This window comes from Empidonax traillii, unplaced genomic scaffold (assembly GCF_003031625.1).
Source record: "Empidonax traillii isolate 1590-97213 ecotype Southwest subspecies unplaced genomic scaffold, ASM303162v1 scaffold293:size840699, whole genome shotgun sequence".
Taxonomy (NCBI): Eukaryota; Metazoa; Chordata; class Aves; order Passeriformes; family Tyrannidae; genus Empidonax; species Empidonax traillii.
Window position 1 is genome coordinate 767,984 of NW_020955486.1, and position 14,048 is coordinate 782,031.

General features: G+C 39.2%; 1 protein-coding gene across 1 annotated transcript in view; it reads left to right on the forward strand.

Annotated features, from left to right (window-relative positions):
* Window positions 1-14,048, forward strand: part of ZNF827 (zinc finger protein 827) — a 110,440-nt gene that overhangs the window by 72,966 nt on the left and 23,426 nt on the right. Inside the window, exons 6-8 of the mRNA XM_027890641.1 lie at window positions 858-1,106; window positions 1,799-1,856; window positions 5,936-6,039. Of these exons, the coding sequence (XP_027746442.1) occupies window positions 858-1,106; window positions 1,799-1,856; window positions 5,936-6,039 (411 nt within the window). The remainder of the gene's footprint in view (window positions 1-857; window positions 1,107-1,798; window positions 1,857-5,935; window positions 6,040-14,048) is intronic.

Below are 14,048 nucleotides of genomic sequence, written 5' to 3' on the forward strand. Positions count from 1 at the left end.
CAAATTACCTTGGAGCCTTGATTTTGAGATTTGATAGCTTTTACTCTGAAAAAAAAATTATCACTTTCTTTGCAGCCAAACCAGAGCACTCAGTGACATCCAGGGAATCTCAAGTGTAGAGAGTGAACTACAAATTGGCTTCTAGAATATGGTTCTGTTTGCTAGACTTGAGACACTGGAGAGGAAAGCAAGGAGCAAAGAATATGGACTTATGAAAACTGGTCATTAAGGTTACTGGATCTTGTAGTGTATCTATCAGATTTCAGAAAAACATGAGCCCCAGAATACACCTCTCATCTTGAAAGCATGTGCAGGTATAACAAACAGGGTCTTCATGTAGTTGTCTGGAATTTTCTGTCAAAGAGAAAGACAGTGGAAAAGCAGCAGATTAAGTTTCCTCCTCCCATCCTGTCTCCATACCAATACTTCTTACTGTCTGTGCTGGTACTTTTGCTGATAAAGAATAATTTAGAGTTTGTAGGAGGTCTTCAGTGCCCACCTTAGGAGAGCTGGTGTGTAGTTGCAACTTCATTTAATAAATAGAAAGAAAGCTTCATTAACTGGTGTGTGATCACACAGTATTCATAGAAAGTGATACAACTCTCATGTTTACGAACATGCAACTGTTTTCTGCACTCTAGTTTGAAAAATTATTTTCAAGAGATTGCTTCTATTTATAAGTGCCAGAAGAATACTGAGGCAGTCAGCTGCTTGCTTCTCTTACCATTTGCAGTGATATGGTTTACAAATTATAACTTTGTAATTGTGATTCCTGCTTTGAGTGCTCTGAAAATTTGTAGCCTAATTAAATAATTGTGGTGGTTGTTTGTTGTTTTGTTTTAAATACATATTTGCAGCTGAGAGTTTCAAGGAAACCCAGATGGTAAAGATAAAGGAAGAACCAATGGAAGTTGACATTCATGACTCGCAGGCTTCAGTGTCACCCAGCCAACCCAGCCAAAATGTTGGCTACAGCACTTTATTAGGGAGAGACATTAGTGAACGGATACAGAAGGCACCAGAAGGCCGTGTGCTCCCAGAAAGAAATCTATTCAGCCAAGATATATCAGTGAAGATGGCATCTGAGCTGCTCTTCCAGTTATCAGGTAAAAGCTGCAGAACTGGTCAGTTAGTTGAATTTAAAGAACAAAATGAGACTTTTGTATAACCATTAAGGTGCTATGAAAGTGAGAGATCACTAAAGCTGAAAAATAATGGAAATTAGAGCTCTTCTACCCTCCCATTTGAAACGCAGAAGTGTTGCCAAATGTCCCCCATAGTCAGCATATGCTTTAAAGCACTGTGCCAGTCAGGTCAGGTTCACAGCATTTGAACCAAGTTGGAAAAGCTGAAGTTTAACCTCTGTATCTTTGAAAGCTATTTAAGTAATTTGTGACAACTGGTTTGATCCAGGCCTATACTTCAAGTATAGGCAGTCACTGGCCTTAATGGCCAGTGGCTGCAGCAGGCAGTACTCCTGGGGCTGCACTATCTGATTCTTGTGGCAAAGAAGGTGAAGCTCAGCTATCACACAAAGGCAGCACTCTGTTTAATGAACATTTGTATTGCACACTTTGCATGGAGCAGTAGCACCGATACAGGAAGCTGAAAAAAACGTGTTGGGTGTTAGTTTAAATAAAGTCATGCCCATTCTCTAATCATGATTGAACCATTTATCCTAAACTACTCTGGGTTGTGCTGTTATCTGAAAGCATTAAAATAGTTCTGATTAAAAAAATGTGATAAGGGAATATATGTTATATGCTAATCACAGAAAAACATGTATGTTCCTCTGCAGAAAAGGTGAGCAAAGAGCACAACCACAATAAAGACAACACCGTCAGAACTACAGCCAGGTAAGTTCAGTCCATTGTTGTCTGCAAAGCTGTTCTGTAGATAGCATTGCTTCATCTTGCCTTGTGAACTCAAATGTGTCTGTCTCCTGCAAATGTGACCTGATACTATAAATGTAAGATATTTTGATGAGTAATGTAACCTGTATCTAAAAAATTACAACTACAGAGCTGATTGCTTGGAGTTAAAGCCCTTTGGGTGAAAATGACTGTTCTTCTCTGAGCAAGTATTCACACATCATTTTAAGAATTCCTTATTCTATTTTTTTCAACAAAAACTGAAACTTAAAAGGAACTGCATGGTAGGTGCAGTGCTTGAGTGCAGACCAGGCTGACAACTGGATTTTAAGACATGGACTAATGTTAGAAGAGGTGATTTTGATTGTCTTCTGTCAAACTTCATTTCTTTAGAAAAATTTCAGTTTAGTATTTCTGTCATCTCGGTACATTCTAGGGATGAATTTTTGAAAGTAAGACAGTACTAACAAAATATTTGTTAAAGATGACAGCCACATTAATACAATTTAAATTATTCAGGAATTAAAAACATGATCGAATTGTAGCATGTGTTGTTAAAGAAATATTCACTTAACGGCACTGTGGCTGGGAACAAGCCCATGAGTTGTTTACATGTATGTGAGCTGCAAGGTGAGATGTCCCTATGGGAATATTCAAAGCTCTTATGCAATAAGTGGTAGCTGGAATTGTTAGAGACTTAGGTGCCCACGGTGAGGAGCAGGCAGGAATTGGTAAGGATACATTTATTTCCTACCTGGAAGTTCCACAATTATTGTGGATGGGTTGGAGACTGAGCACACTGAAGTGATGAAAAATCCCTACAAAGGTAGAGTAGTATTTTCAGTGCCTCTGCAACCCCTTCTACAGCAGTTCTCAGAGTGTTCATGCATATATTGTCCAGCTGCTCATTAACCATCCAGTGTGCATTGCAGGGAGGGGCTGACAAATAGTTGAAAATAGATTTCAGTGTCTCATGATGTTACCAGCAGGACTGGTGTGAGAATCCAGACGTACTTTTGGATCTATCAAAGATAATTCAAATTGAAAAGGTTGAGGACACTTCAAGGATAACTTCCCCTTCTTCTGGCTGCCAGCTTTTAAGAGGGTAGCACAGCTGGCTGTTGTCAGACTTCTTTTGAGTTTTGCTGAGATGTCCTTATAATGGCTGCTGCCCATCAAGGCATGAAATGCTGAGCACCTGGTTCAGTTTTCTCGGGTGCTTTTCTTATCTTGCCTATTTATCAACAGAAGAAGACATGAATGAGGTGAGCTTCTAAAGGGGAAGTGAGTCAGTCTACTAACTCCTGCTAGTTCAAACAGATTGACTTGAAAGACCTTGCCAAAAAAAACCCCACCCAAACCCAAACAGCTGGAAGTCTTTACTGGTAAGGGTATGACGCCTTCTCGAAAATAGAATGTGATGGAACAGCCAGTGGAGGATAGAGGCACTTGGACTGCATTAAGAAAACATGTGGTGTTGCATTTTGGCTCACCAACCCACATCTGGAGTAATGACAGAAAGGCATTTGAATCACAATTGCTGTGTGAAATTTGCTGACAGCTGCAGAGAGCCAAGGTGAGGTCAGTGTTGTCCACTTGTGAGTAACTGGGGAGCAGAAAGATTAAGCTGTGTCATTGGTGAATCTTAAATCAGGAAAACCCAGCAAGATGGGGTACACAGGCACTTTTTGCTGTCTTATTCCTTATTAACATTTCTAACTGTCGCCTATCTGTTGCTGTTCCTCCTGTGAGTATTCCTGGACTTTGCGAGCATATACTTCCATATGACTTTGCTTAAGCAGCCGAAACTGGCAAGGATGCCTCACAGCTCAATGGCTAAATGAGATGGTAGAGCCTGCCATCTGTGATAAGAAGTCAAAGTGGAGAAGCAGAAGTGATCTGGAAGTGAGTACGCCAGCGTAAGATGCCAAGATAAGTTTCTTTCATCTAGAGAACTGTATAGCCATGAGACTGGAAAAGTGCAGCCAGAGGAAAAAAAAAAATCCTAAAGCTTAATCTTCATCAGAAAGGACTTTGCACAGTGATTGAGAACAATTTATGTTATTTCTTATTGTGAAGCAGGAGCTCCTCCCTCTACTTTGCACTGGGAATTGGAGGACATATCTGCTGAAATAGAAATAATAATAGGGCCAACACTGAAGAGACTCAGCTGCCATTCTAGAGGAAGGCAGAAAAGAGGTATCCAAGGATGGTTCTGTAATTCACCAGAGGCCGATGGCAGAGAGGGAAATCCTTGGGATATGCCACTATGCAACCTTCTACAGCAACTGGCTCATGATATATGGCCTAGCCTGAAATAGATAAGCCCTACATCATCCATTTTGCTTAGAACCAGCAATGAGCAGTGTCCCAGTGACTGAATCTCAGGCACAAGCAGGACGGCCAACAAGGAAACCTGAGTGGATTACAAGATTTTGAAGAGTTACAATAGTAATAAAACATTTTTTATTGATGTTTTTCTTTCAAATCGTTATTAAACCAGTGAGAGGAATGTTGCAATAAATCGTGCCATATTTTTATACAGTGTCAGTCTGTTTTGTATTATGTCACTCCTGAGTGGGAGTGTGAGTCTTGGAAGAAGTTAAGTTTTGCACATATGGGTCGGAGCCATTCTGTTTTATCCTGTTCACTTGTTTTCTTGAGTATTATGCATTGTTCAACTATCAGCATACACTGAGCTGTTCAGGTCTGGGGCAACTTCATGCCTTCCCCTTCAGCACAACCTAATGTTCACTGTCACGGTTACTGTCCAAAAAGACTTGATGAGAAAGTAAACAATGTGATTGCCAAAAGTGTTTCACGATCAAGTTAACTAATCATCGAGTTTCCCAAAGGCAGATGAGATCTGACTGTGAGTACAAGTAACTTGGTGGAGGACACATTGTTCACCCTCTGCAGAAAAACTGCACTAGGGACAACATAGGGAAGTGCCATTATTTAGACAGACACCTTGGGTATCTGGGCTGGTAGGGTCAACTTGGTTGGTGCTGCTGGCACATACTTTCTGAGTCTGGGCTACCTACCCACCATGCAGTGGTTTGTAAGACCTCATAGTATGTTCTTTAGCCTGAAAAAGTTCTTGGATTTTATTACTGAATAAGAACAGGCTGCAGAAATGATATGGCCTCCTGCCTTGAACCTTTAAAACACCTACTATACACCAACCTGTTAAGGATTTTCAATCTGAGAGAGATCAGATTTAATGTAATTCTCACTTTGCTTAGAAGAAATTGGTAGTTTGCATGCAGGTGGAATACACTGCCTTAGAAAACAGTTCTCGAAGAAAGATTGTTATTTTCCATTTTTAATTTTTTTATGTACCTCTTACCTATGTCTGTCTGAACTGTAGACAAGAAATGCTTATTTCCGTTACAATCTTTAATTGAGTAGAAAACAAGTACTTCAACAGAAATGCCATTTCACTATTGAAATTAACTTTTTCCTGACTGTTAAATAAAACCAAAGCCAGATATGCTTTTTGGAGTCAAGTAGCTAAATTTTGTAGTTAATACTGTTTGGGAAGTACACATTCATTAATTGTTTCCTGCTGTAAAATTAAACTTATGGAGTTAATTTCATTCATGGAATGCCATGTCAAATAGAGCTTTTAAGCATCTTAAACTAAAATCTGAAAAGTTTTGTTTTAAAGATAACTACTGTATGCCTCAGATTATTGAATAATATTTTTTAACTTTCCCAATTGCCATCTCCAGATATGACAATATAAATTTTTGAAGTGTTTATTTTAATGATCCATGTTGAACTGTGATATATAGCAAATCTAAGATGTTGAAATGTAGCTAAAAGCCTTTTGTGAGGACTTCAGTTTTCACTCTGAGGTGCAATTTTACTGAAGCATGCTGCTTCTCCACAACGTTCCTTACGGTCTGCCTATTTTTCAGTGTGAATTCTGTAAATGAGACAGGGCTTTTAACAAGATGGTATTTGTTATAACATTAAGATGCTGGGGTCAAAAATCGTATTTAATTCTTCTGTTAACTACTGTTTTCTTTAAAAAAAAGGCATCTTGTTTTTTCCTGTAGCCCTTTCTTTTCTGAAGACACATTTAGACAATCACCATTCACTTCCAACTCAAAAGATCTCCTGCCTAATGAAACTACTCTTCATGGAAGGACATCTGCACCAGGTCAGACTATTTTTTCTTTCGTTACTTCCAGTTAATATATCTTTTTAAAATTTTCATACTGTAAACTCCACCACCTGACCAATGCTCTTAAAATGTAGTTCACTTTGTCAAAAGGCAACTCTCTCTCCATAATAAGTGCTTATTATTAAGAAGAAAAAGAAAAAGAAAAAATTTAAATATTGCTGAAGCATTTGGACTAATAGTCTTTAGGCTACTATTTCTGTGAATTTTGCAATAGTCTATAACTGATTAAACTCAGCAGTACCAACAGAGGTTGGGAGGAAGTGGGTTGTGTGTATCCCCAATGTGAAGGAACTGTACTGATGTCGAATTACTGTCTGCTCTTCTCCTGTTTCTGGCCATTTCCATCTCTCAGAGTACAGATGAAATGTTTGCAGTACATGTACCAGGGTGGCTGAGCTTGGCAATACAATTTTCCCGCCTTTAGCAGTAATTTAGAACCTTTCTGGAAGTTCTTCAAATGTACTGAAAAGCTTCAGTACATTATCTGTGGGTACGTTCCCATGGATCTTCTGAAGTAGTTGATGGGCATTTTATGTCCAGATGTAGTTGGGTTTTATTCTGCACTAAATGGAAAATATAGGTATGTAATAAGACTATTCAAGGTCACACTGAACACATGCAAAACTTGATACTTGCCTTTACTGTCCTGTTGCAAAATGACTCGTTTGCTAGTTCACTGCTATCTGTTCTTAAATTAATAGCTCTCGGGTTCTAAAGGTCAGTAATTACACAGTCAGCCATAGGGGGGGTTATTCACCTTTTCTTAGCAATCAATAAAGTTTTGTGCACGTTACTGCTAATTTTCAGCTATAGACTGTCATTTAATTTACGACTTAACAGACCCTTCATTTTTTTTTAATGCTTGAATAGTCATTTGACAGCTTGTGAAGTGGCAGATGAAGGTAAGAGCTAGATGCTGTCTAAGGGTAAATATGCATAGCAAGAAGAAAAAAATTTGTAGCATAAGGACAAGGGTCTTCAGGGTAGCTGCAAACACCATTTTTCAAGGAAGTAGTGGATTTTTTAACTCTAGGTGAGGAGAACCAGAGCAGGTGTGGTGCTTTTAAGTATTAAAATATAAACCAGGTTAGCACTTCAATCCTGGCTTTTGACCTTGGCATAGCATGGAATATTCATATGCCCAGATGAAAGATGAGAACTCATAGACTCCTCAGGCAGTGCTCGATACCTCGGAGGACGTGGACTCTAGCAACAATAGTCTTACATCATACCAAGATGAGTGCAATTTTAATCCTCTCTAAGACTTCATTTCAAGTGAGGCCACTAGAAATGGGGATGGGTTTTGGTGACATGTTTGATCTTCTGCTTAAAAGATGTAAAGTATCTAGTTGGTTAGATCATCCTGGAGTGTTAGAATGGCTTCTGAGGAACTGGGGTTTTGTATGCTTATGCTGCTCCACAATCTGTTTTACAGGATATAAGTATTACCTTGGTAAGTCTGTGTATTATAACACGTATTGCTCCATGGTGATAAGACTCTTGATATATAATAGGAGCATGTATATTGAAAATTTTTAAAATGCCAATTTTTTTCTGCATCTTTATTTTTGGAACAAATCTATCATTCCAAGTATGTTGTTTTTCTTCTCAGCTTCATAACAAATTCTTGGACCTGAAGTGCACCTTCACAGTAGCACCAAGAATGTGATTTAAATTTTTCATCGGTTATAGCTATGACATCCATGTAAAAGAACAGCTGATTACACTCAGGTAAATTTCCTACTAGTGTCAGCCTTGTAAGAAGAAATAGCTCAGAAGAAACTTTATCCCTTGAAAGAGCAACACAAAGAACTGTAACAAAGAACTGTAAAAGGTCTTACAGAAAATGCTGTGAAAATGTGCGTGTGGTCTCCCATGGAAAAGTGCTTTCAGTTGAGATTTGTATTGGGTTACTTTGTCCCTGAAACAGGACAGTAAGAAGTAGAAAAGAACAGCACAAGAAAATGACAGGAAATACCAAGTCCAGTGTCACCTTCAAGCCATCAGCTAAAATCCAAGCAGATTAACTGCTAATGGCCAAGAGTGTTCATTAGGCAGTGTCCATGCCAAACAGTGTGACTCAGTGCTCCTGTCACCACATCCAGCAGAGTCTGGTCCACCAGCCTGGGCCCTGAGCTGCTGCTCTGTGCTGGCTCCCTGCAGCCAGCCTTGGCTCAGGCAGGCAGATTGGCAAGGGGAAGGCTGTGCTGCCACTTGGTCTGGGTGGCCTTGGTGGAACCCCCGCCTTGTACATGGTGCTTCTTTTCAAGCAAGGCACCACTATGGGTAGTTGTATCCCCAGACTTCTGCCAACTTTCTGTCTGCAGACTTTTTGGCACCCTAGCTGCAGAGGAATTTGGAAAAGTAACAAGAACGTAGGACAGTAAGATATTTCATGTGTGATATTCAGTTATTTTCTGTAATAGGTAGCATTATGCCATCTTATTCATTACCAAGCTCCATCTTAAACCCCGTCACCCTTATTATTTGTATGAGGATGCTGTTTCAGAAGCTCACTCTTTGAAGAGCTGGCACCATTCTCTTTTCAGCCTAAATTTATGCACAGCTAGTTCTACTTTTGTTGTTTCACCAGCGCTGTCCTTCAACTTTGATAATTCTCCCTTGTGATGTTCACCATCTGATGTGCCATCTTGCATTCCTCTAATCCTGTCTTCCTCTTGGAAAAGCTAGTGTCTTTTAGTCTCTTTTAGTATGATAGGGTTTCCATTTCCCAGCCTTTTCTTGCCTCTGTTTAAGGAAATTAATTTCTGCAAATATGATTAGTCAGAACTATATATGCTCTTTTATGGGAGGTTTTACCAGTGACTTTTTCAGTGACATGCAATCTTCTATATGTATATTACAAATGCTTCTCCTTTGTAACTAGAACATGCTGATGACTCTCTTGCTAATCAAATAGTAACATGTGGGTTTTTTCCTTTATAATTCCAGTTGATGATTTCTGCATGCAACAGAGATTCCTGTTCTTACATTCTAGGCATATGACCTTGTAATCTGAACTGTTTCACTTGTTACTCTAGCTCTCAAGATTATTTCTTTGATACTGTGAAATCTCTGCATATTGATATTGCTTTCATTAATGCAGTTCTGTTTCAGGTTTTTTGTGTTAAAGCTATTAAAGAGTATTTTTGAGTACAGTGGGTACAAAGTTCAGTCCTTGAGATTTAAGCTTAGTGGCCTCCTCTGTGCAAACCACTTCTCTGCATAGCCAGTTTATAAGAAAATTGCAACATTGTGTATTTAAGTGGAAAAGCACTCTTTGTAGGGCATTAAGTATATAAGATCCCCAAGGAGTACAAAATAATTAGGAAAGATTATTAAAAGATATGTGAAAGCAATGCACTGATCAGAGCATTTAGTGGGGGAAAAAAAAAAAAAAAACAACCACACCACACTAAGTAACAAATGATATAGTGATGGATTTGGCCTGAAATAAAGGTGAAGTATTCCTGATCAGCAGAAGTATCACAGACAGGAAAGTCAATTCTCATATGTAAGCTGTTGTCTGGTACCCAAGGAAATAACAATGAAATCTCCAACAGCTGTCAGAAAGGGAAGATACTCACAGAAGTCATGGTATCTCCCTGATAATCTGTGGTGAATTCCTAATACTCTGAGAATAGTTTCCTGTAGTCTATGGATCTGGGGAATTGCACCCCTTACTTTTTCAGGTATTTTGTATGTTAATAACATGTTTCTGTATTAGTGTTACTGTCCAAATAAGCTCACTTTTACTCAAAAATGGAAATTAAGTAGTTTTGATGTCCACATTAATCAAACTCACTTTGCCCAAAAATTACCATAGTATCAAAGTAATGTCTAGTAGAAAGCCATATCCAAAACAATTCAATAATTTCAGCTGTTCCCTGCAAGAATAGCAAAATGGCCTTTTCTACCCTAGCAAAAGTTGAGGGAGAAGAAATTAATATTTTCATTTCAAACAGTCACTTTAAAAGGACACTTTTATCTTCTGTTTTATAAGACTCTTCTTTTGACAGAATAGAGTTTGGTTTTATATCAGACTATATAGTTCAGTTCAGATCACTAGATAAATTAAAAACCTGATCTTATGCTGGTGTTTCTGACCTTTAGCCAATCTTTAATGTGTTTTAATAGTTTTCCACTATCTCATTGACTCATTCTGCAAATCAAACCTGCCTTCATGAAATCCAAATGAGTGATATTCCCTGCTCTTTTTCTGTCTAGTTCATTAATATTGGTGAAAACTCAAACCATGGGTTTTTGGGAGTATTTTTCTCCATGTATTTCTGTGTTTCATATACTATTTCATTATTTTCTCTCCTGCTCACCTTCATTTACACTGACAGTGCTAAACATTGAAACAATCCCATCTGAAGTGGATTAAGTTTAAAACAAACAAACAAAAAAACCAAACAACATCTTTTTGTGAAAATTTACTACTACTTGCAAAGCTGTAATTTTGATGGTGGTAAATGAATTTCACATGGCTAAAATAAACTTTTGGAACTGGAAGTTATAGGATTTGGGGAGTTTTAATCCATAAAAGCCCTCATTTGTTAAATTTTGCCACAGCTAAATTTACTGGTGGTGTTAGTTTCAATAAAATAAAGCCAGTAAATCTTCTGTGCCCAAGTACCTTTCTGAAATGCATCAGAGCCTCCTCTGTCATGTGTGTCCATACTCTTTACTGACCTGTAAGATGACAGACGGACCATTCTTCCTATTCAGAAATGTCCAGAATCAGTAGCATGATATCTTAGTTCAGTAGAAATCTGGAAACAGAGCACAAAAATTTGGGATTTTGGTACTGTCAGTTCTTTCCTCATTGAATTAGTGACATCATCCCATATTTATGCTTACTGAACTGAGGTAATATGTGTAACAAAGTTTCCAGTATGTTTGGAACCACAGGGCTATTCAGCACACCTTTCTCCTGTTCCTGTTCATACTCGCAGTGTCCTTATCTCTAAAGCAATAATTCCACTGTAACTTCAATATACTTTAAGGTGAAAACCTGTTTGCTCCTAGGGCCTCCTCCTTGCACCTTATCCAGCACAGCAGTACTAATATTGGTGGCCACGTTGAAGTCAGATCAGGGGAAGTAGTGAGCTACTCTCCTGGGGTTTTTTTCCTGATAGTTTGTGGGAATGTTGGGATGTGAGCCGGGTGAAGGCAAGGCTGTGTCTTTTGGCCATGTGAAATTTCAGCATTTGTATGAGACTGATGTGCCTGTGACTGCACTTAATCTTCTTTACTTTCCTCTGTTAGTGTAGTTGGAAAATACCTCCAGAGGGTTTAGGGTTTGAATCATTTATCACTTGAATGTGATAAATAATCAAGCTGGTGATGTTGCACAGATACCACATTATTTAGTATGACTTTGCATGTGTCTTCCTGCCTAATTCCTTTTTAAAGATGCTTTAAGGTCAATATGACTTTATTGAGTATGAGGTTAGAATGAATCCAGCCATGGTTGGCATTTCATCATAGGTTGCTGGTGATAGTTACCTTTCTTGGTCTCTTTTCGCCTGCTGCCAGGCCTTCAGCTTTTAACTTACCTTACAATTTCCCTGAGACCACTGTAACCACTGCAGAAATGAAGGGACACCTTGAGGGTTCAGTTTCTGTGTAGGGGACTGTTGCCACTTCTGCCACCCTGGAAAATGTCCTTAGGCCCCTGGGGAATGTGAAACCCACAAACCTTGAGAATTTCTGCTAAAGTGATCAGATGAAATGTTGGCATTTAAACTGCCCTTGTATAATTTCCCAGCTATGTACCCATGGAGTTAATTAGAATGATTCACACCTTCTTATAGTTGTTTGCTTACATCTGCCAAAAAAGCTTCTAACCTCACATTGTGAGTAATCCTCTGTTTACTGTAAGAAGGCTTTCTTTGCAGTCCAAAATACTAGAATTTGTAAAGGAAAGCTAGGGCTTAAGAGTATGATTACAAGCAATTGATTTCTAATTCATTCAGGACAGCAGAACCTGTAGAATACTATTTTTGAGAGCATCACAGAATGGTTGACGTATGAAGTCTAGTTCCACCACTTCCTCTCAGCTGAGTTTGCTTGTTGCTCAAGGCTGTGTCCAGTCAGGTTTTGAATATCTCCAGGAATGGAGACTCTGGGCAACCTGTGTTTGACCTTGCTCAACAAAAAAAAAAAAAAAAAAAAAAAAAAAAAAAAAAAAAAAAAAAAAAAAAAAAAAAGTGTTTTCTTACGTTTAAATGGAATTTTCTGTGTTTTGTGTCCCTGCCTCCTCTCCACTGTCATCACTAAGAAGAGCCTGACTTTATCTTCTTAGGACCCCCCATCATGTATTCACAGAGGTTGGAAAGATCCCACGAAGTCACCTTTTGTCCAGCCTGGAAAGCCTGAGCTCTCTCAGGCTCTCCTTGTATGACAGATGCTCCACTCCCTTAATCATATTTGCTGAACTTCAGACTTTTTTGAAAGTCTAAAAGAATATTTCAAGTTCTTGGCAGTTGTTTCTGTCCCTGTGATGAAACAGCAATTTTTATTGCCAGTGTAGTTGCAAAGGGGGAGTGCACATGCATGTGAATTGACTTGCATAGGGATTTTCCCACCACCACCCCTTGCTTTATCCCATTATTAGTGCTTATGATAATTTTATTTGCTTTCAGTTTTGGTCTGAGTTATGAGCTCTGCCTACCCAAGACATTAGATATCCCATTCATTTTCCTGATGATGAGAGTGCCTGACCCCTGTTGGCTTCCTGGCAGGGTGGAAAAGTGAGAGAGGCACTTAATTCACTCCCAAGGCATGCTCCATCAGGCATTCGGTCCTATCTTGGTATCTCTGTGAAATGTGCTCGGTGGAAGCGGCACTGGAGGTAGAGGCCACACAGCCATCACTGCCCACAGAGCACAATGGTAGGTTCTCTCAGTCCTCAAAAGCAACCTCCTAATTTTATTCTTCTTCTGGTACAAGTCTGGGCTTAAGACTCAACCAGATGCTCTTCTTTTTGTGCATATGCATGCATGGGTGTGCATGTGTATGTATGTTTGGGTTAAAATCCATGCAGATGCATGACGAAAAGAGTATTGGAGAGATGTCCCTCTGACAAATCCAACCAGTGTAACAGCTGAAGCTGATGGAGTGAAAGTTCTTGTGACAGAGTGGCAGATTGATTTGAGTAACTGATTTTAGTTCCTCACCTCCAACATGCATTTTACGTTAATTCTTCACACAAAGAGAATGTCTTATGGGTACACATTGACTGGTGTACACTCTGTGCTCTCGAGAAGACTGTGAGCCATCATGGTGTCTCTCTGCAGTCTGATAGGAAGAGACAGCTGGCAAGTTGTGGAAAGTGATTCTAGGAAGGTGAGATAGTTGCACTGCTCTAGAAGTGGGCCGTGCTTGGCATAGTTCTCCAAAACAAGACAGATTTTGCAGAATTTGTTCAACATAATTCAGTGCTAAACGGCATGATAGCTGTTCTGGCTTTAGTATGTTTTTTATCTGTTGCATCCTGCCTTCAGATTCCCAGGACTGTCTGCCTGGGTGCAGCCTTCCTTCACTATTCACTCAGCTGCCTTGACAACCACTCGGCACCACAGCAGAGGGTTCCAAATTCCTGGTTCATTTCATGGGATCATAACCACACGTTGGCTGCGACTGATTACAGCATTACATTTCCTTTGCAGCTTTTTCTGGGTCTGCTGCCAAAGCAGGTTTGCATCTCGTGCACGTATGTTGCAGATCTGTGGTGCAGTAATACAGACTATGTCCTGAGCAGCCACACAGTTTTCCTAACTAGCAAAGTCCCTTTTGGAACAGAAAATATTATTACACAGAATAAACACTTCAAAGCATCAAATGTCCTCTTGCTTCAGCATTCATGGTGTGTTCTCTGGCCAAAATAGGACAAGTGAAATGTGCAGCATGTGCATAGTTGTTCATTCCTTAGTATTTTTTTAACAGTCAGTATTTATTGGCCATTCCCACAGCAACTA